The 20,885-nt window shown below is 43.5% G+C and overlaps 1 protein-coding gene across 3 annotated transcripts in view; it reads right to left on the bottom strand.

Moving 5' to 3' along the window:
• Window positions 1-6,449, bottom strand: part of DCK (deoxycytidine kinase) — a 72,703-nt gene extending 66,254 nt beyond the window's left edge. The window contains exon 1 of one of the 3 annotated variants that reach the window (XM_033961145.1): window positions 6,302-6,449. Coding sequence is in view for 2 of the 3 variants with exons in the window: in XM_033961127.1 (XP_033817018.1) it covers window positions 5,803-5,923 (121 nt within the window). In the remaining variant the exon portion in view is untranslated. Of the gene's footprint in view, window positions 1-5,802; window positions 6,109-6,301 lie in introns of those variants that run through there. The other 2 variants (XM_033961127.1, XM_033961136.1) reach the window with 2 other exon arrangements.
• Window positions 6,450-20,885: the final 14,436 nt, after the last annotated feature.

The following is a 20,885-nucleotide window of genomic DNA, read 5'->3' as shown; positions in this document are numbered from 1 at the left end:
TACCAGGTGATCTTGGGGGGAGATATGAATATCACTGCAGACCCGGGGGTGGATTGCAAACCTCCTAGGGGCAGCTTGAGGGATCATGACAACAAGGGGGTGGGATTCCTGGCACAGCACTTGGGCCTGGTGGACGTCTGGCGGGCACTTCCCCTGTATGATTTGGACTTTACCTTTTACTCCCATGTCCACAAAGTGTACGCCCGACTGGATTACATCTTACTTGATCAAAGGCTGTTTTCCAGGGCCACTAGGTCGGAAATTGTGGAATCCACGGTTTCTGATCATGCCACCGTGGATCTCACTTTGACTCTTGCAGCTGGCAGCAAGGCTTCTTCCTGGAAAATGGCGCTGTACTTGTACCATGATCAGGAATTTCGGACCTACCTGCGGGCGCATTGGGTAGATTATCAGACCACTAACGATACTCCTGATATAGGGCCGGTATCTTTTTGGTACGCCTCCAAGGCAGTCCTGAGGGGGCACATGATTGCATATATGGCTGCCAAACACCAGGCTCGGGGAGCAGAGTTTTTATCGCTTACGCGTCAGCTACACCAATTCCGCAGGGCCCATATCTCCTCTCTGTCGGACTCTGATAGACTGGACTATAAGAAAATACGAGAACGCATTGAGACTTTACTCCATCAGCGGGCGGAACAGACACTTGCGTTTCAACGGTATAATATGCATAGGTGGGGGGGCAAGACGGGGAAACTTCTGGCAAACCTAGTGCGACCGTATAAAAAACGCCAACTCATCACTGCAATCCGCGACACTACGGGAACTCGGCATGAGGGGGAGAGCCAAATTGCAGAACAGTTTGTCAGGTACTATGAGACCCTGTATGGTAAACGCCCGTTGGATGAGCGGAATTTTTTGCGGAATTTTTCCGGGGCCTATCTCTACCACATCTGGAGGAGGATCAGGCTGCATCACTGAGCCTACCTATATCCGAGGCTGAACTCCGCATCTCCATTCGGTCTCTCAAACTGGCGAAAGCGCCCGGCCCGGATGGGTTCGGACCTGAATATTATCGGATTCTCGAGGACCTGGTGGCGCAGCCCCTGAGTGCAATGTATAACGCGGTGGCGGAGACGGGAGGCTCCTTTCCGGATAATATGGCCCACATAGTTCTGCTCCCTAAGCCGGGTAAGGACCCGGATCTGGTGGGGTCGTTTCGTCCAATTTCCCTTCTAGATCAGGACATTAAAATTCTGGCCGTGACTCTGGCGCGGCGTTTGAATCGCTTTCTTCCTGACCTTATTCACCCAGACCAGGTTGGGTTTGTACCGGGCCGCTACGCCTCTATGAACTTGCTGAAGGTCCTGGGCGCGATTCATGACAGGGTGGGATGGGGTGGCCAAGAGGCGGTGGCAGGACTGGATATGGAAAAGGCGTTCGACAGCATCTCCTGGGATTACCTTTTTTGGGTCCTGCGTAGGGGTGGTTTTCAGGGTGAGTTTCTGGCCTGGGTGACGGCTTTATATCATAACCCCAGGGCGCGCTTACTGATTAACGGGGGTCTAACTGAAGATTTTGGTCTGCAGAGAGGTACGAGACAGGGCTGCCCTCTCTCCCCCCTTCTTTTTCTTTTGGCTATCGAACCCCTAGCAGCTAAAATCCGGCAGGATGAAACTATTCAGGGCATTGTGGTGAGGAGGCAGGAATGCAAAATCAGCTTATTTGCTGACGACATCCTACTTTATATGGACCAGGTTCCCCTGCACCTGCCCAGAGCCTTGGTGGTGATTCGAGCCTTTGGTGCCTTGTCTGGTTTACAAGTTAACTGTAGCAAGTTGGAACTCTTATTGCTGTCCGGGGGTCCAGCGGAGCCTTGGCATGCGGTGTTGCCTATTGCATCCACGAATAAACCGATGCGCTATTTGGGAATATACCTTAGTACTGATCTGCCTACTCTTTACAATGCCAATATTCGACTTGAGGCTATTGGAAAGCTGTGCCAGGCCTGGCAGGAGCTACCGTTGGGTGTCTTGGGACAGGTAGCTTTGGTGAAGATGGTTTTGGTTCTGAAACTCCTGTATCCCTTGCAGACTATGCCTCTTTGGCTTAGCAGGCAGGTCGAACTTGCTTTTAAATCTACTATCTCTCGTTTCATTTGGAGGTCCCGAGCCCCTCGGATAGTGATGTCCAAACTTACATTGGACAAATGCCTGGGGGGACTTAATGTCCCGGATATTTGGCTTTATAATGTAGCGTCTCTCATTCGCTGGATCCATGAGGGTTACACAGGGTGTTATCGCTATTCTCCCCGGGGTTGGCTAGCGGGCTGGAGTTCCCCTTTTCACTTTATGAATACATTACATTGTCAGGACGATCCCGGGAGGCGATATCTAGTTTGCTTTCGTTTTTTACGCCCGTTCAGACTGGCATGGCGCTGGTGGCGGCGCAGACAGCAGCTGTCGACGGAGGTGTCTCCTTTTGTGCATCTGGAAGGCAACTCCAGGTTTCAGCCGGGTTGGGGTACATCAGTATTTCAGCAATGGGCGGTTCGGGGCTGTGTGACGATGGAGGACTTACTTGATTTATCCCCTGCCGTATTCCCCTCCTTCCAGCAAACACGGGACGCGTGGGGCCTTCCCTCGTGTTATTTATTTTCTTACTTTCAAGTACGTCACTATTGGGATGTTGAACGTAGAGGAGGTGATGGGGTTTGTGTTAAGTGTCAACTGGATACCCTCTTCTCGGCTACCCCGCCCATAGCTAACTCCCTTGCTCACTGGTATCGAGTCCTTAAATCGTCTCTCTCTATCGGTGCTTACCCCTGTGCGCTCTTCCTGGGAACGGGATTTGGGACAGGATATTTCTGAACCTCAATTTTTGGCCTGTTTTAGCACTTTATACTCATACACTAAGTCTGCTGACTTCCAAGAACTCCAGTATAAGATTCTCCACCGTGCCTATTTCACTGCTCAGCGAGGGGCGCGCCTGGGGCTTTGGGATGGTGATTTCTGTGTTAAATGCAAGAACCGAGTAGGCACGTATCTCCACTCTTTTCTGGAATGCCCCCAACTGAGTATCTGGCAGGAGGCTCTCCCCCTACTGGAGCGCGCTGCACAGCGTACTGTTGAATGGGACTATGGGTTTCTTCTTCTGGGTCTGCAGACCTCCCTCCAGGATCAAGGTTTCACTACCCCCCAATGCAGATTCTTCTATAATGTTATACTCGTAGTGAAGAAATTGATTTTGACTTATTGGATGTCGGTGGAATCGCCTCCGATACCCCACTGGAGGAGTAGAATCCGGGAAGTGGCTCAGTTTGAAATTCGGTCTTATGCTAGGTCTCCGAGTGTGCTTAAGCAGCATTACGTTGGCCTGTGGGAGAGACTGAGGGACTTGGTGCCATCACAATCTAATCTAATCTGAACAGGACGGGGGACTGGCGCCTGTTTAGTTTTCTTCTGTGTTTTTTCTGCAAAGCCCCTGATATGCTCCATTAATTCTAATTCTTCTCTCTATCATACTATGGTGCCCTGGGGATGGGGGGAGGGAGGTGCTTGGGGGAATGTGTGTTTGGCTTGAGTGGTGTGGATGGTGTAGCGTGTGAGTGGTGTTGCGAGTCCTTTGTGGTTTTCATGGGTTATTTGTATATTATACAAAAAGGTGGGAGATCACTGTCCCTGATGGGCGGATCTATCTATTTCTGTTGTCCTTCACCGCTCTTGTTTCCGTTGCTCTCGATGTCTCTTTTTACTTATTACATATTGTATCTGTGTGGGGGGATCCTCTGGGAGGCTTCGCCTCTGCTACTGTATTTTTGCTTGTAACGGACAACTTTTGCCTTATTGTTGTTTGTTGTTGCGCCTTGTTGGGTGGTGTATTTTTTCACTGCTAATAAACATACCTTAAAAAAAAAAAAAAAAAAATTGGGTGTCCTGTCTTGGTTGAGGTAGGAACACCCTGAGTTGAATAGTATCAAGCAGGGCTCCAATGAACTGTAGAGTTTGCGGGTTGAAGTTGAGATTTTGGAAAGCTGACTTTGAACCCTAATTGTTGAAGAGACAGTATTGTGGACCGTGTTGCTGAGAGCACCCTGTGAGGAGAGGCGTCTTTTATGAGCCAGTCGTCAAGATTGGGAAAAACTTGAAGTCCGTGATCCCTTAAAGCTGCTGCTACTACTACTACAAGGCATTTGGTGAACACTCTTGGAGAGGTCAAGCTGAAGGGCATAACTTTGTACTGAAAGTGTTAATGGGCAATTCAAAATCTCAGAAACCTTCAGCTTTCAGACACCAAAACTTTTATCTTCAGGCAGACAAGGAGCAAAGCTGCGGCCCAGAATAAACATGACCCGCTGCGGGTCACTACCTTTTCCCGGCACCTGAACCTCGGGTCTAACACACCCCGGACCAGAAAACTCAGATCAGGTATTTAAATTTTATTTTATAACCTTGGTTATATTATCTGTTAACGTTGTCAATTCATCACCTAGGAAGCAGAGATAAGCAGCAAAAATCTTAAAATCTACATGTTCTGAGTTTCATACAAATCCGACTTAAGAACAACTTTTTAAAAACGTAACTCGTTCTTTTTGTCTATTTGTTTAGTTTTCATTTAAAAATTTTTTAGAATTCTATTGTTTAACTGTTTCCCTTTCCATTCTATTCATATGCCTTCCTCTACCTTTTCTTTTTTCCTCATTTCTAATGTTTATTTTTCTTTTTACATTTCTATATTTGATTTAATTCTTAAATTATTTTCTATTTAATTAGTTTCTTTCCATTACATTATTATTTTGGCATGTACGTTTTGTTTAACAGTATGGTACTGAGAGTTCAATGTATTCTTGTTAGGATGCTTCATATCTCATTTTTTCCTCTATCTTTATTTTCCTCTCTATTATGTTGCTAATTTGTTTGTTCTTTGGTACTTTAGTTAGATTGTGAGCCTTCGGGACAGTAAGGGAATTTCAAAGTACCTATTCTTTATTTATTTATCTTATTTTTATTGTCTATTTTCTGTAAACCGCTTAGAATCCTAACGGAGTTTAGCGGTATATAAGAAATAAATTACATTACATTAATCGGGGGACAGCCTATACCGGTAAAGGGAACAGTAAGAAAAGAACGCACCCCCCCCCCCCCAAGGGAACAATAAGAAAAGAGAACACCCCCCCCAAAAAAAAAAAAAAATAAATAAATAAATATTGTTCCCTTGGGGGAGTGCGTTCTTTTCTTACTGTTCCCTTTTCTGGTCTATACTGTTTCCTTTACTGGTATAGGCTGTCCCCCGATTAATGTAATGTAATTTATTTCTTATATACCGCTAAACTCCGTTAGGATTCTAAGCGGTTTACAGAAAATAGACAATAAAAATAAGATAAATAATTGTCTCGCTCCCAAAAGATATATAGTATATATATATTGGGAGCGAGACAGAAGAAAAAAAAATTCCAGAGCTTTCAAATTGACCGGGCGCGTCACACCGCATTTCAAGCGCCCAATCTTAACCTCACATCCGGCGGTGGAGTCTGCTGGGAAATTCCGGAAGCAACAACCCCGCCCCCTTTCGCGCGTTATTATATGTCAGATCTAAATACAGTAGCTCCAAACAGAAGTAACCAGTAGTAATAAATTCCAGCCTGGGCTTACAAGAACAAGAAAGAGAACTAAGCGCAGGAATGCGAAATACAAAGCAGCAGCCAGAGAGTCCCGTTTTCTTGCCGAAAGAAAACCCGGTGCTACTTGCTCGGCGACACCACGGTGTACCATGACAGTTATATATGTAATTAAAGATTTAAGCAAAGAAAGATGCAAGCTTGTAGTGCACCCTCCCTCTTACCGATGTTCCCTTCGACGGAAATCTTCTTGATGCGGGCAGCTCTCTTGGGAGACGGGGAGGAATCGGAGTCTCGGTCCTGCTGTAGTAGTTTCGAGAAACTTCTCTTCGGCGGGGCTGCCATTGCTACAGACGTTGGAAACTATCTCGGTATGCTGGATAATCGCGCTGTGTTTAGCACCGGCTACAGCGAATTTAATTCTGGCGCGTTCTTGCTTTCTCCCGCGGTAACAGATCATGTGATTCACTGTCCATCCTCCTCCCTTTCACTGAGCAGGATATGTTCTTTGTTGCACACACACACACCCCCTCCCACCCCGGCTTTAAGAAAAAGACGCGGGATGATGCACGAGGGAAAAAAAAAAAGGAGCCAGAGTTTGAAAATACCGAAAAAGTGCGAGGAGGGAGAAGCCCTCTGTGGTTTTTAAACAAGTTCATCCCGTTTCAAAGAAATAAAATATTTATCTCCTTTAATAAACGCTTATTTCCTTTTCATTCTCACCAGATCAGATAGGTACCAATAGGTTGTGCCTGACAACGTAGATGTACTGTAGCTTCAATCGTCGTAAATTCTATGCTACCGAGGGAACCGTTCGGACTGAGCCCAAACTATTTCTGTCTACTGTAGTAGAGGGTGACAGACAGTTCAGCATCTCTGATTGACTTGATGAGAAGGCTCCTGGCTCAGCTGGACTTTAAATTTTAACCTTAAGATGGCTCTCTCCCCTGCCCCCAGTTTTTCCTTTTTAGCTAATTATTTTAATTAAAATAATGAACTCTAGAGACACCAAGAGAGACCCATCCCAAAACTGGCGATTTACCACCGTTGAAGGCCTGTAAGTGAGCCCCAGCTGGGTCTAAAACCAGGTCTGGTTGACATATTACAAAAACTGACATACCCAATCAATAAATAGAAAATACAATTATTTTTCTATTTTTGTTGTCTGGACATTTTAGTTTTTGAGATCCTCAGTACGCGACTGGAGGTGCACTGGTAAATAGGAAGATGTCGGGAAGGGGTGGGCAGCAGACAATGCGGTTCTCCAAAGTCCCGATCCCTTACCTAAGCTGGAGAGGGGTGGGAAAAGCTCGCGATCGCCTCTTTTTTTAATTTTGAAGTTGCCACGGCAGCAGAGATGTGAATTTGGGCTCAGTGTCACTGAGGCTTCCTTCGCTCTCCCGGGCCTGCTCTCCTTCCCCTAAGTACCGACTCCTCACTCCCCGCCATCTAGCGCATGCACACTCGTGCCGCCACACCCCGACAGATCAGGGAACATGGGGCGCAAGTGCGCATGCATGCTTAGCGTTTTATTATTATAGATGCAAACTATTGTTCTTTTTCATGAGTTATAGAGTAGAACTGAGGTATACTATTGTTTTTGGGAAGTTCTCTGTACCCATCCTGCTTTCTTCTGTTATAGTGAATATCGATTGCTTTGGAACAAACTGAAGAGGGCACTATACTCAACTGGTAAAGGAGGAGCTGAAAGATGTGATTGACATTCTTCTACAACAGTTTGCAACCAGAGAATATTCACCTATAGTACAGACTCCTATGTGTATTAACAGAAAGAAGATTATCAGGAGGATGCGTTCTTTGGAGAGCACAGTGAGCTGGGTAGTCGAGGCTCTGAACTTACTTTGCAATTACCTTGCTGCCTTTCTCCTGGAGAGCCCCTCTAAGATTGTAGTACCTATTTGACAACAGGCACTAGAGAGGACACCACTTTAACATCGGGTCCTGACCCCAGGAGATAAGACGTGTTCACTCCTGTGGCGCACGGCCAGAGGGGCGTGCCCTGAGCAGTGGTCTCACACTCAAACCCTTTGCAGGGCCACATTTTGTATTTGTAGGTACTTGGAGAGCCTCAGAAAAAAATAGTTAATGTCATTAAAGAAGCTAGTCTTTAAGCCCGTTACATTAACGGGTGCTAGAATAGATGTCTGTCTGTGTTTCTTTCTCTCTCTCCTCTTGGCTGCTGCCTGTGTCCTTCTATCTCCCCCCCCTCCCCCCCCCCCCCCCCCCGAGCAAAGCTGTCTGCCCCAAGCACACACTTCCTCCCCAAGCAGCCCCCTTTCCCTCTCCCTGTCTCTCCATGGCCCCTTCTGTCTCCCCCCCCCCAGAGCAAAGCTGTCTGTCCCCAGCACACCTCCCCCTCAAAGCAGCCCCCTTTCCCTCTCCTTGTCTCTCCATGGCCCTTCTGTCTCCCCCCCAGCACACCCCTCCCCCCAAAGCAGCCCCCTTTCCCTCTCCTCCTGGCCCCCGGTATTGATCCGCTTCTTACTGTCCCTCCATCCCAGCGTCTTCTGGCCTGCTCCTCTTCAAAGCAGCCTGCGATCGTGGTGGCCGGCTTTAGCGAACCTCACAGGTCGCTCTCCAACTCGGTAGCACGTTCCCTCTGTCGCGATCCCGTGCGTCAGAGGGAACGTACTACCGAGGTTGGAGAGCGGCTTGCGAGATTCGCTAAAGTCGGCCACCATTGCAGGCTGCTCTTTAGAGGAGGATCAGCAGCGGCAGCAGCAGCGAGTGAGGGCAGGGAGAGAGCTTGCCTGGTTTCCATGATGAGTGAGGGCGGGAGGAGGGGAGTGGCCAGAATGTTCCCTGCCGCCGGGTTGGAACACGGCCACGGATCACACACCATGGTGGCAGGGAACACGAAACCCTAAGTGTGAATGCGCGCTTAGGGTTTTATTATATAGGATGACAATTTTGCATGAGGTAAAACTCTATCTATATATATAAAATCGGAGGTATGTGTGTGTGTATGTATGTGCCGCGATCACACAAAAACGGCTTGACCGATTTGAATGAAACTTGGTATGCAGATCCCTCACTACCTGGGATGATATGTTCTGGGGGTCTCGCGGCCCACCTGCACACGTGGGCGGAGCTACAAACATAAAATCTGATTTCACCCATTAATGTCAATGGAAAAAATGTAAAAAGCTGCCATTCTCACAGTAATTCAAAAACGGCTTGACCGATTTGAACAAAAATTGGTATGCAGATCCCTCACTACCTGTGGTGATATGTTCTGGGGGTCTCGCGGCCCACCTGCACACGTGGGCGGAGCTACAAACATAAAATCTGATTTCACCCATTAATGTCAATGGAAAAAATGTAAAAAGCTGCCATTCTCACAGTAATTCAAAAACGGCTTGACCGATTTGAACAAAAATTGGTATGCAGATCCCTCACTACCTGTGGTGATATGTTCTGGGGGTCTCGCGGCCCACCTGCACACGTGGGCGGAGCTACAAACAGAAAATCGGATTTCACCCATTCATGTCAATGGAAAAAATGTAAAACACTGCCATTCTCACAGTAATTCAAAAACGGCTTGACCGATTTGAACGAAACTTGGTATGCAGATCCCTCACTACCTGGGGTGATATGTTCTGGGTGTCTCCCGGCCCCCCCTGCACACGTGGGCGGAGCTACAAACAGAAAATCAGATTTCACCCTTCATGTCAATGGAAAAAATGTAAAAAGCTGCCATTCTCACAGTAATTCACAAACGGCTTGACCGATTTGAACGAAACTTGGTATGCAGATCCCTCACTACCTGGGGTGATATGTTCTGGGGGTCTCGCGGCCCACCTGCACACGTGGGCGGAGCTACAAACAGAAAATCAGATTTCACCCATTCATGTCAATGAAAAAAATGTAAAAAGCTGCCATTCTCACTGTGACCAATTTGGACGAAACTTGGTATGCAGATCCCTCACTACCTGGGGTGATATGTTCTGGTGGTCTCGCGGCCCACCTGCACACGTGGGTGGAGCTACAAACAGAAAATCAGATTTCACCCATTCATGTCTGGAAAAAATGTAAAACGCTGCCATTCTCACAGTAATTCAAAAACGGCTTGACCGATTTGAACGAAACTTGGTATGCAGATCCCTCACTACCTGGGGTGATATGTTCTGGGGGTCTCCCGGCCCCCCTGCACACATGGGCGGAGCTACAAACAGAAAATCAGATTTCACCCATTCATGTCAATGGAAAATATGTAAAAAGCTGCCATTCTCACTGTAATTCAAAAACGGCTTGACCGATTTGGACGAAACTTGGTATGCAGATCCCTCACTACCTGGGGTGATATGTTCTGGGGGTCTCACGGCCCACAACTCTATTTTGCTTGCTCAAGGGTGGGTTCACCCAAGAATTTATATGTTCTTGCTCCAGGAGGTGAAACTAAAATTGTTGTTTATAATCACGTTTTGCGTTAGTTGTATTGTATTCATTTTGTCAAATATTTCACTTTATAATTTGAATATTGTACTTTTTATTAAGCTGTAAAAAAATACTTTCATTCACCACTATAAAGTATCTTTATTTGAATCCATTTACAGTGTTATTGCTATAATTAAATACCCGTGCAACGCCGGGGCATCAGCTAGTAGTTTATAAATCTTTCCTTTTGGCTAAGTCTTAATAATATTGTAGTTTATAGCTAAAGAGACAGATGATCAAGAAACTTTTATTTTATTTTTGTGATTATGATAAACATACCGAAAGTCTCAAAATAGTACCTGGCCAGCTGCATGTGGTTCCCGGGCCGCGAATTTGAGACCACTGCTTTAGAGCCACAAAGAGATACGAAGAGCCCCTGGAGTTATTTCTTAAAGATAAGTCTGATATATTTGACTTTGAGTTTGTCTTTTTTTATATTATGGGGAAATGCAAGGGCAAATCTCGGGTGTCAACCCCGGTAGTATCAGGCCCGATGGACAAACATTTGACTCTAGCAGCCATGTCAAAGGTTCAGAGGGATAGACCTGACTCAATATCAGGAGCCTCATTAAGCTCTCTAGAGCGTACCCCCTTCCCCCTCTCCTCCTCCTGATCTTCTATTCACCTTGGACCAGAGGATAGCTCACAGATAGCTTCTTTGGAAGCCTCTGAAACAACTGTCTTCAGAGATTGTTTTTTTAAAAATGCCACAAATATTTTCTAACTCTGTAAGCCAGTTGAAGAGTTTGGATGAAAACCCAACGGAAGTTACTTTAAAAGATTTGTGGAGTTTAAATATGAGGATGGTGGCAATGCTGAAAAATGATACAAATCAGGTTTCAGTTTTCTCCAAGGATGTAGTTGACAAATTGAATAATGTTGATTCTAACATTGGGAAACTGGATAAACGTTTGTTAGGGATGGAGAAACAGGCAGTGAATTTACAATCTTTTTCTGTAACCACTAGCAAAGATTCATTGAATATTTTCTATAAATTGGAAATGATGGAAAATCAGGCAAGGGCAAAAAATTTAAGGTTGGTTAATTTTTCTTCCAACCATCTTTTATCTCCCGAAATACTTCTGAGGCAGTATCTTAAGTAGACACTAGGGGTGACAAATGCTGATACAATATTTTCAAATCTTTATTACATTACTCAAAAAAGAAGCCCCCTATGGGAGAGGAAATTGATCAATTGGCAAATATAGATCTTGACTTAACTAATTTCTTGGAAGACTCCCAGGACACTTCAAACACGCTCCTAATTTCCTGTTTAAATGAAGATAAGGTTCTTATTATGAAACTTTATTTCAGGAGTAGAGAGAATAAATTTTGTAGAAATAAAGTTTTGATCTTCCCCAATGTGTCGAGAGCTACATAGCTTAGGAGGAAAGCCTTCTTGGCACTGAAACCTAAAGCTGTTGAGTTAGGAGCGACTTATTTCTTAAAATTCCCCTGCAAGTGTCTTCTGCATATCCAAGACAAAAATTACGTTTTCTGGGACCCATTACAGTTAGAATCATTTCTTTAGGGTAGTAGAACCTAGCTGATTTGTTTTCAGATGATAGGGTCATAGTATAAATATTGCTCTGTAGAATAAGGGAATTGGGGGGGAATAGGGGTTTATTATTCATCTCCCTTCTTGATTTTCTCTTTTGATTGCTGTCTTTAGGTTTGTCTAACTAAATAAAAGCTTTTTCCCAATTTGGTGGGCTAGATGTTCAATTATGGTGCTTTATCAATACACCTTTGGATCTCTCTTTTGGCTCATTGTAGATTTTCCATTGTCCTACCCTACTTTTTTTTCTTTTTGGACTTGAAAGTTTCTGATCAGCAGCACATGTACCAAACAACAACTGGCCCCTGATGGCAAAACTTGATGCCAAGTTGGGCTTAATGGGTGTGTGCCAAATGGATATCAGCAAATGTGTTTATACTGTTTGAGATAAATAGTACTCTTGCTTTGCTTTTAAAAAACAAACAACCAACCCTGCTGTGGATGAACTTTATTGTTTTAAAGATTGTGGATTACCTTCTTGTTTTAATAAAGCCTGCATCATTAACAACAAACTCCACAGTTTTCTTTGTCTTGGACTTTCACCCTTCTGTGGATTCATTGGGGTCAATTTTTTTGGTTGCCTTAGCACATGAAATTCACATGCAGTTATGAAAAGTTTTAACTTTTATAGTTGTCACAGAGAAATGCTTCCCAATTGGAACTCCATTCATCCCTGGTGAGAATATCTAAAACTGACTCTTTTACTAAGCTGCTGTAGAGGTTTCTACTGCAACTCGGGGGCGCTAATGCTCCAATACTGCTCTGACGCTCATAGAAACCTCTACTGCAGCTTAATAAAAAGGTAGATACTGTTTTCAGCAAAATGAAAAATCTGTACCAGATAAAGTTGAGGTGTACCTGACGACTGGTGCTGGAGCCTCATATGTCTGTATATAGTGATAGTTGTACCCCGTTACCCGAGCCCAATCATAATTGTGCGAAACCAGCACTACTAGATTACCCAGTGCAACCAAAGGTCCACGTCTGCCATGCAATCGGAAAAAAAACAAATCATAACTGACCCCTACATAGAAAACTTCTACGAGGAAGAATGAAATGCAAATAACTGTGGTCAAACATTGCTAATTTTATTTTAAACAAATAGTGCTCATGAAAATTTATCCAGAGTTTAAATATGTTTCTCTTAATTCCAACACATACAATAATCCATACACTATTATTTACACCTCTTAAAATAATGTGTAACAGATCCTTCAACATTGTTTCTTCTAACCAAAGGGAAGGGTTTCAATTCAAATTAAGACATCCATCAAGACCAAATTAAAACTTTAAATGATGTTGGCACAGTTAGTTCACAGTACAGGTTATCTGGGCACCGATAGTACTTTACACCTGATTTTTGTCCAAAGTGCTCTTGAATATCAAAGAGGGAATATAAAAGACAACTAAAATTATATTGTTCCTACATATCTAAATATAACTGCTTCCTAACCCTGCCTGTTCTATTCAATACATTACACTATGCTCCTGAATACAGTGTGCTCAAGCTTTCATTATGCTGCACTTTGAAGAAAGCTATTGCTTCCAGCAGTGGTACATAACAATGTAACCATATTATACAGAGAGAACACTCAGACCAGCATAGGTTTCAATGTGTCCTCTAAGATGTCCCAGTTGCATCAATTAAAAAAAAAAAAGTAGAAAAATTTACTGCAAAATAATTTCCTTGCCCTTAAAAAAAAAAGAAGTCAATTTGTGTGACCACACCCCACCTAAAACAGACTTAAGTCCACCTTTTCCTGTTATTCTTTGGAGCCTTACAGCTCATCAGAAGCTTATTATTGTTTTTCCTTTCAGTTGCAAGCACAATGCAAAAGAATTACTCTTGCTGAAGGGCAGGCTCAGTTGTTGAAGGAACCTTTTGCCAGCACAGGAAGGGTCACAAATATAAGCATACAAAAGAAGGAAGTAGCAACAGGTGATGCACCGAAAACCAAACACACTTACTCAAAAGTAGTGCTGCCCAATTCAAATTGATTCACTTCAGTGGATTGATTTGTTCTCCCCAAAATAAATCAGACTCACAAATTCAGTGATTAACCTCCACCCCTTTTCAGTGAGACCTGACATACCTCTGTGCCTCCTAAAGCATTGATGACACAGCAGAGGGAAGCCCCGGCGGGGCAGGCTGCAAGCAGCATGGTCATAGCACTGCCTCTGCCAGCCGGCCACCCCACTACTGCTTTGGGAGGCTCAAAGGTATGTTACAGTGGGGGGGGGATGGAAAGCTGCTGCACAGGGGGAGCCGAGAGAGGAAGAATTATTGGACATGGGGTAGAGGAGAAGAAGGTTGAGATACAATGAGATAGAAAGGGGTGAGGGAGAAATCTTGGATATGGTGGAGGGGGAGGGAGACATGCATGGAGAAGAGAGAGGGAGAAATGTTGGACATAGGATGAAGGACAGGGAAAGATGCTGCATGGGGAGAGAAATAAATGTTGCACATAATGGAGAGGAGGAAAGGAGAGATGCTGCATGGGGAGAGAAAGATGTTGCACATAATGGAGAGGATGAAGGGAGAGATGCTGCATGGAGGGGAATAGAGAGGTTTGATCCAGGGCAAAAGACAGGGAGAGAGAGATGGTGGACAGTGGGAAAGACACAGAAATGTTGGATATGGCAGTGGAAAGGAAGGTGAAGGGATGGAAGCTGGATGGTGAGCATGGAGAAACAAGAAAACATCAAATGGGCAGAAGACCCTGGCAAACAAGTTAACAGAAGATAAACAGAAACCAGAGCCTGGGACCAATATGATTTGAATAAAATGACCAGAAAACAAAAAGGTAGAAAAAATAATTCTATTTTGTGATTACAATGTCAGATTTGAAATGTGTATCATGCCATAGTTGGTGTTAGACTGCGAGTTCAAACTAGGCCATAACAGAGAGAAGAAAAATCTTGTTTATTTTGTTTACACCACAGCACCGGCATGGGATTGGAAAGGGGAGTGGGTGGGTGAAGAGGCTACAAAATAAACCGCCAGGATGTCTGGGAAAACCCCTCCAAAAAAATACCCAAATGGGCGGGAAAAATGAATCAAATTGGAAAAAAAAAAAATCAATTAAATGGCTGAATCAAATCAATAATTTTTTCCCCTGAATCGGGTAGCACTACTGGAAAGATCACCAGAAACCTAGCAACATTTCTTTGCATCTATATTTCTCTGTTTTTGGGATCACTTGGCTATTACTCATGTGAAGCTGCAGATGCTCTTGGATTTAGTAAACAAAATGGGAGGGGAAGGAAGAGATTTTTGCAACATGACCAGTTGAAATCTCCATCTCCTCTTCCTGCACCCCCAACCTCATTCTCTGCAGTAAAATATAATTCTAAGAGGATGCTGTAAAAAAAAAAAAAAAAATACGCCTCCTCCCCTCAAAAAGGAGACAACCAGAAATCCTGCATTTTTAAAAACTACTGTATTTATTTTACTGAAGATGGAGTATGGACAGAAGAGGGGTTTTTCAGTTCTTCTAAAGAAGTCTATAGCAGCAGCCCCTTCTCCATCTAGCCTCCAACAATATAAATCAGGGGTCCCCAAAGTCCCTCCTTGAGGGCTGAATCCAGTCGGGTTTTCAGGATTTCCCCAATGAATATGCATTGAAAGCAGTGCATGCACATAGATCTCATGCATATTCATTGGGGAAATCCTGAAAACCCGACTGGATTCGGCCCTCAAGGAGGGACTTTGGGGACCCCTGATATAAATCATACATGTAAAGTAAACAAAAAATCCTTTTCACATGAACAGTTAATTTCAAAGCGTGTTCAGTCTATCAAAGCCAGCAGTTTCAAACAGTCCTAACTACATGACAAGCAGGCATCAAAAGAAAATCCCATAACACCTGCTTCAAGATGGGCTCTTCACCCTAAACTACCTCAAACCTAAGATCTGAGTGAGACATTTCACTCTGAAAGAGGACTTCTAAAGCATGTACACAATTGATTCTGAAATAGAAACCAGGTGCCTAGAAGTCAAACTTTTCAAAATGATTGTACAGTGAAGAAGCTTGCTCAGAATTAGGGATGCTCAGCACCCACAGAGCTGGCATCTATGACCAGGTGTCATTCAAGCATACACAGAGAAAATGAATGCCTTTTTGCCTAAAGACAGTGTGTCCATTTTGACCCCCTTCTGTAAGGCTGTGACTGATTTGGAAACCACAGTAGTAAATTTTATTTGAAAACCTGAGAACTTTGTGCTGCTTACATAAGGCTGCTCTGACTTTAGTCTGCTCATCGTGCTGGTTAAAAATCTCTCCCTATAGTCACTATAGAACCTGCACACTGAAGCAGGTAATATTTAGATATTGTCACCTCCTACCTTGCTTCCTGAAAATGATCACTGCTGGCCCCCTCCTACTTAAGTTTGTTGAAGTAGAGGGCCACAGTTTATAACAGTTTAGTCTTAGCCTCTACAAAACCTCTAGTACAAACTCGAGCTGGCTGTAGAGCTCAGCCTTACAAAAAGTGCAGACTGAATTCTCTGGAATTACTAGCAGCAGAATATTAGTTAAGGACCTGTGAAATAGAGTTGAAACCAGAATGTTAATATTAACAGCATATAAAATAAATATCCCTCAGCGAGTTACAGTAGCAGTTTTTACAGATTTCACTATATTCCAAAATTATAGATGCTAGCCTCGTCTTGGAACATACAGTAGCAGATGGCAAGCTGCTGGCTGTTACTAGAGGGTGTAATCACCATGCCACTGATGGACAAACCTATGGTAAAGAGCTAAGTGTCCTGAGAAACAAGTGAACCATGAGATCCAAGCAGAGGAGGTAAAGACAATGCCCAAGGGGAGGGGAAGGAAAAAGTATGCTTTGAGGTGGGGATGAAGACCAAGTGGGGGGGGGGAGGAAGAAAACCTGAAGAGGGTACATCTAGGACAGGTGGGAGGGAGTAATGCTGGAGCTCGTCCAAATATATTTGAAGAAAAGGGAGAACATTTTTTTCCACTGCTATAGATGATATTCTTCCTCACTTCACCTGATTAAAATGTGCAAGAGCTATTAGGATGGTCAAGAGAAGGTTTCACTTGCTGTTCTTCCATCCTAATCAATTATGTAAATTAAAGCAGTTTTACTATTAATCTGCTTTGAACATTTGTTGGAACAGCAGAGCATAAATGCTATATTAAATGATAACTCTACCACCTATTCTTATACTTACACACAGGACTGCCAAGAGACAAAACTGTGCCCAGGGCAAAAACACGAAGGGCGCCACCCCTGCCACATATCCCCCCACCCATCAGCATGTTAACATTCTCCCACGGCCATGGGTCCTCCTCGATCATCCTTCTTCCTTCCGTATCCCCTCTCCCACTTATGTAGAATCAGAAGTACTTCACATGGGAGGAGAGGTTAAGGCAGAAAGGAGAAGGAGCGAGGACCACCCATTGATGGCAGAAGAAGAGTGTTAACACACTAACGGCTATGTAAGCCACAAAGGGGATTTAAAGTTGTTGAAATATAGCACTTTTGTATTGTTCAGCCAATACTTGAAGACTGGGCCTGGGGAATCTTGCCTCCTGCAGCCATGCTTGCACATGTAGAATTGTACTCAGCACAGCCTGTAATCTCAGACCTTGAAATGTGAAAGGTGCCTAAAAGAGGGAGGAATAGATACCCTCCATCCGGCTCCATGGCAGTAAAATTTAAATGTAACAAACTGCACCAGCTTACAAACATTAGAACCAACAACAGAGAAAAAAGAGACACCTCAGCAATTGTCAAAGAATTCAGAAGCAATGCCAAACCCCCGATGAAGCCAACCTGAGTGAAACGGTGGCCCTATTGGGTATTGAAGTTAAGTGCTCTTTTGATGTTTTTCAAGGCACTTTAAATGTTGTTTGGCCAAGATGATATTTTGCACAATTTAAAAAGTATATTGGCAGATATCTCTGCTCTCTATGTGGAGTCACAGACCTCTGTGCTGGTAACTGGGGTGCATATGGCGGCTTTCCTCATCTCCTGCAGCATAAAGCAGGGCTGTCCTCTATCTCCTTTGCTCTGTGTGCTATCTTTGGAGCCTTTCCTTCACAGGTTATGAGCCTCGGATGAGGTCTCAGGGGTGCATAAGGGGGTGTGTGCCCAAAAAGTGTTCTAAATTCGACCATGTTACACCTTAAAAGCTGAGCATATTCTTGCTGTCTCTGCATTCCTTTCCAGTACAATATTCTTTCCTATCAAATATTATCATACGGCCTTCCTTCTTTCTTATTTAGTTTCTTGGTTCAATACTCTCTGCAAAGAACTCTTCAATCAACTCAACAACAGTTGCTGGTCATTCCCTCATTCCGATAACTATTTGCAGGAACTCTTCATTCACTGTTATGGCCCCTACACTCTGGAATTCTCTACCTCATTACCTTCGTACAGAAAGTTCATTTCTGACATTCAAGACTCAATTAAAAAGCATACTATTTTTCTCTGGCATTTTGTTCATAGCTTTTTAGGCATAAGCAACTATAGAATACGATTATGTTTTTACCTTTCTTTTATGTTTTTATTCTTTTCCTACTACCCTGCTTTATTGTAATTAACCCATAATTTCTTCCCCTTATTCATTTGGTTAAAAAAAAAAAAGTGTTTATGTAGTCTGGATTTGTTATCTGTTTTGTGCCTGTCCCTTCCCTTTTTATATTTTAGATTGTAAACCACTGAGATTTTAACCCCAGTTTTATATCTGCGGTATGTCAAATAAATTGAACTTGAACTTGTTGGCTTTTGCAGATTTATTCAATTTTTTATACTGTTCTCCCAAGGGAGCTCAGAATGATTTACATAAATTTATTCAGGTACTCAAGCACTTTCCCTGTCTGTCCTGATGCTTACAATCAATCTACCTGTAATGTACTTGGGGCAATTTAATTCTTGTTTTCATTCACTTTTTGTTATGTTACAGATGATATAAGCTTATAGAGACTTAACAGGTTTTAAGCTAAATTTAGTTAGATCTAGAGCACTGCTGGGAGGGTGCATTTCCTCTTACTTGGGAAGAGGACAAATTAAAGTGTCTAGGAATTTGGGTCACGTGATAATGCTGTGTTGAAGAGCAGACAATTAGTTTGAGCTCCCAAGCCCCAACTCCCTAGCCCATGTTCTGGGGATACTTTCAAGACTCAGTTCCCCAGAGAGATTATCCTTTTCGCCTCCACATTTCACTTATATGTGAGTTAGCAAACTGTCCATGGTGGCAAAGGCTCCCTGCAAGGAAAAGGAAAAGTCACAGTACCCTGAATCCCAGATAGCCGACATGAAGATTCCAAAGACTTAATCAGTTAGCTCAGCCTGGATGACTTGAGATCGTCAAGGAGGGTAAAGAGTGCATATCACTGATAAATTAGAGGTGTAGAGGACCATGTGCGAATTGAGAGAGCACATTGACTAGGCCTGAAGCATGGGCTAGATGGCAGACTAAGTATGGTAATATTTAAACTATGCTCACAAAATGGAGATCGTTATAGCCATTTATACCCATGGGGCCTTCACCTATAATAAGTTGGTGCTGTGTTTTCAAGAATATTCAAATTCCATACTAAGGAGAGCCTACACTCCCTTATTTGCAGATCTCCACAATAAGCATATCCCTTCCTGTTGTAGTTTCCTTTATTTGTTTCAATCAACTATTGTATTTCTATCCTACCCTTCCCCAATGGTTCCGTTTATCTTGTATGGCTTTGTATTATTCTCTTGTACGTGGCTATAAATTATTGTACATCGCCTTGAATATGATTAGGCGATAAATCAAATTTTAAATAAACTTAGAAACTTAGAATACACCTTGTTATACCCTGCTTGCTTGAAGATTTACTATGAAGGTAAAATGCATCTTTTTGAGAGCATGGATGCCACTTCAGCTTTCATTCAACAGATGGCTTCCCCTTCTATGGGTAGGATCTGATCACCCGGACTTCTGAGAATTTTACCATCCAAATTGGAACTAGTTTCTGATTGATCCAGTTTGCTGGCTTGGTTGGCTATTACATTGACATGCTTCAGGTTGTGTAAGGTAAATGGAGTGATGTGGTCTCTTTTTCTGGGTATGATGGTGGGTGTCTGTTTGAATGAGCTCGCTTTGGAATTTAGACGAGCCGTGTGAAGACCTCTATTAGGAAAGCTCAGTCATTTCATGCTTGCTGGCACGGCATGCTACGGGTCCTTAACTTGTACATTTCATCACTAGCTTACTCCTCTGCTTACTCTCTGCAGAAGGGAGCGGTGGGCAATGGGAATGCATAATACTTCCATCTTTAGGGAGTCAGCATCACAGGTTCTTGCATGGATAGGCTGAGCTGGCTTATGCATGTTTAGCCACTGCTTGGAATAGAGACTTAGCTCCTGATTTCACAGCATCTCACCTGGAGGAGTGCTTTCGAATATGAAAAACCTGTCAGCAATTTTATGGGAGCTGCAATATAAAAGTTTATTTTGAGTTTGTATGTTTCTCCAACTCAAGCATACAAGGTAACCATTAACAATATGGCTCACTGTTCTAAATACGACTTATCTAGCCACATTGGGACATATGTTTTGGTGGTGTCCTAAGATATAGTCTTTTTGGCAACAAGAAGACTTTCAAAATATTTCAGCTTAATGGTCCCAGCATTTTGGACAGACTCCCATGCTTTTGTTCTTATCTTGCCACCGACAACTCCTATACCTCGTGGTCTAAAGGGTTTTTTTTATGGAGAGAAGTCTTGTTAGCAAAGAAGTCCATTTTATTGTATTAGTTGGAGGCTGCAGCTCCACCATTGGCCACCTGGAGGATACTAATGATACAAGAACAAATCAAAAATTAAAGGCAATTGTTAAAATTACACAATAACTGGAACTGAGCTAGTGAAATGCAACCATCAAAGAACAATGTGCAGTAGTGTGCTCTCTTTGGGCAGAGGGAGTGAAATCTATGGGAATTCACCATCTAGAAACATAGAAGATGACGGCAGAAAAGGGCCACAGCCCATCAAGTCTGCCCACTCCAACAACCCTACCCCCTTGAATTTACCCCCCTAGAGATCCCACATGTGTATTCCATTTCCTTTTAAAATCCTTCACGCTGCTGGCCTGAATCACCTGAAGTGGAAGTTCATTCCAACGATCGACCACCCTTTCGGTGAAGAAGAACTTCCTGGTGTCGCCATGAAATTTCCCACCCCTGATTTTCAGCGGATGTCCTCTTGTGGCAGAGGGACCCTTAAAAAAGAAGATATCATCCTCCACCTCAATACGGCCGGTGATATATTTAATTGATATATCACC

The sequence above is a fragment of the Geotrypetes seraphini genome, chromosome 1 (genome assembly GCF_902459505.1).
Source record: "Geotrypetes seraphini chromosome 1, aGeoSer1.1, whole genome shotgun sequence".
Taxonomy (NCBI): domain Eukaryota; kingdom Metazoa; phylum Chordata; class Amphibia; order Gymnophiona; family Dermophiidae; genus Geotrypetes; species Geotrypetes seraphini.
The sequence above is the reverse complement of the archived record's forward strand: the minus strand, read 5'-3'. Positions and strand labels throughout refer to the sequence as shown.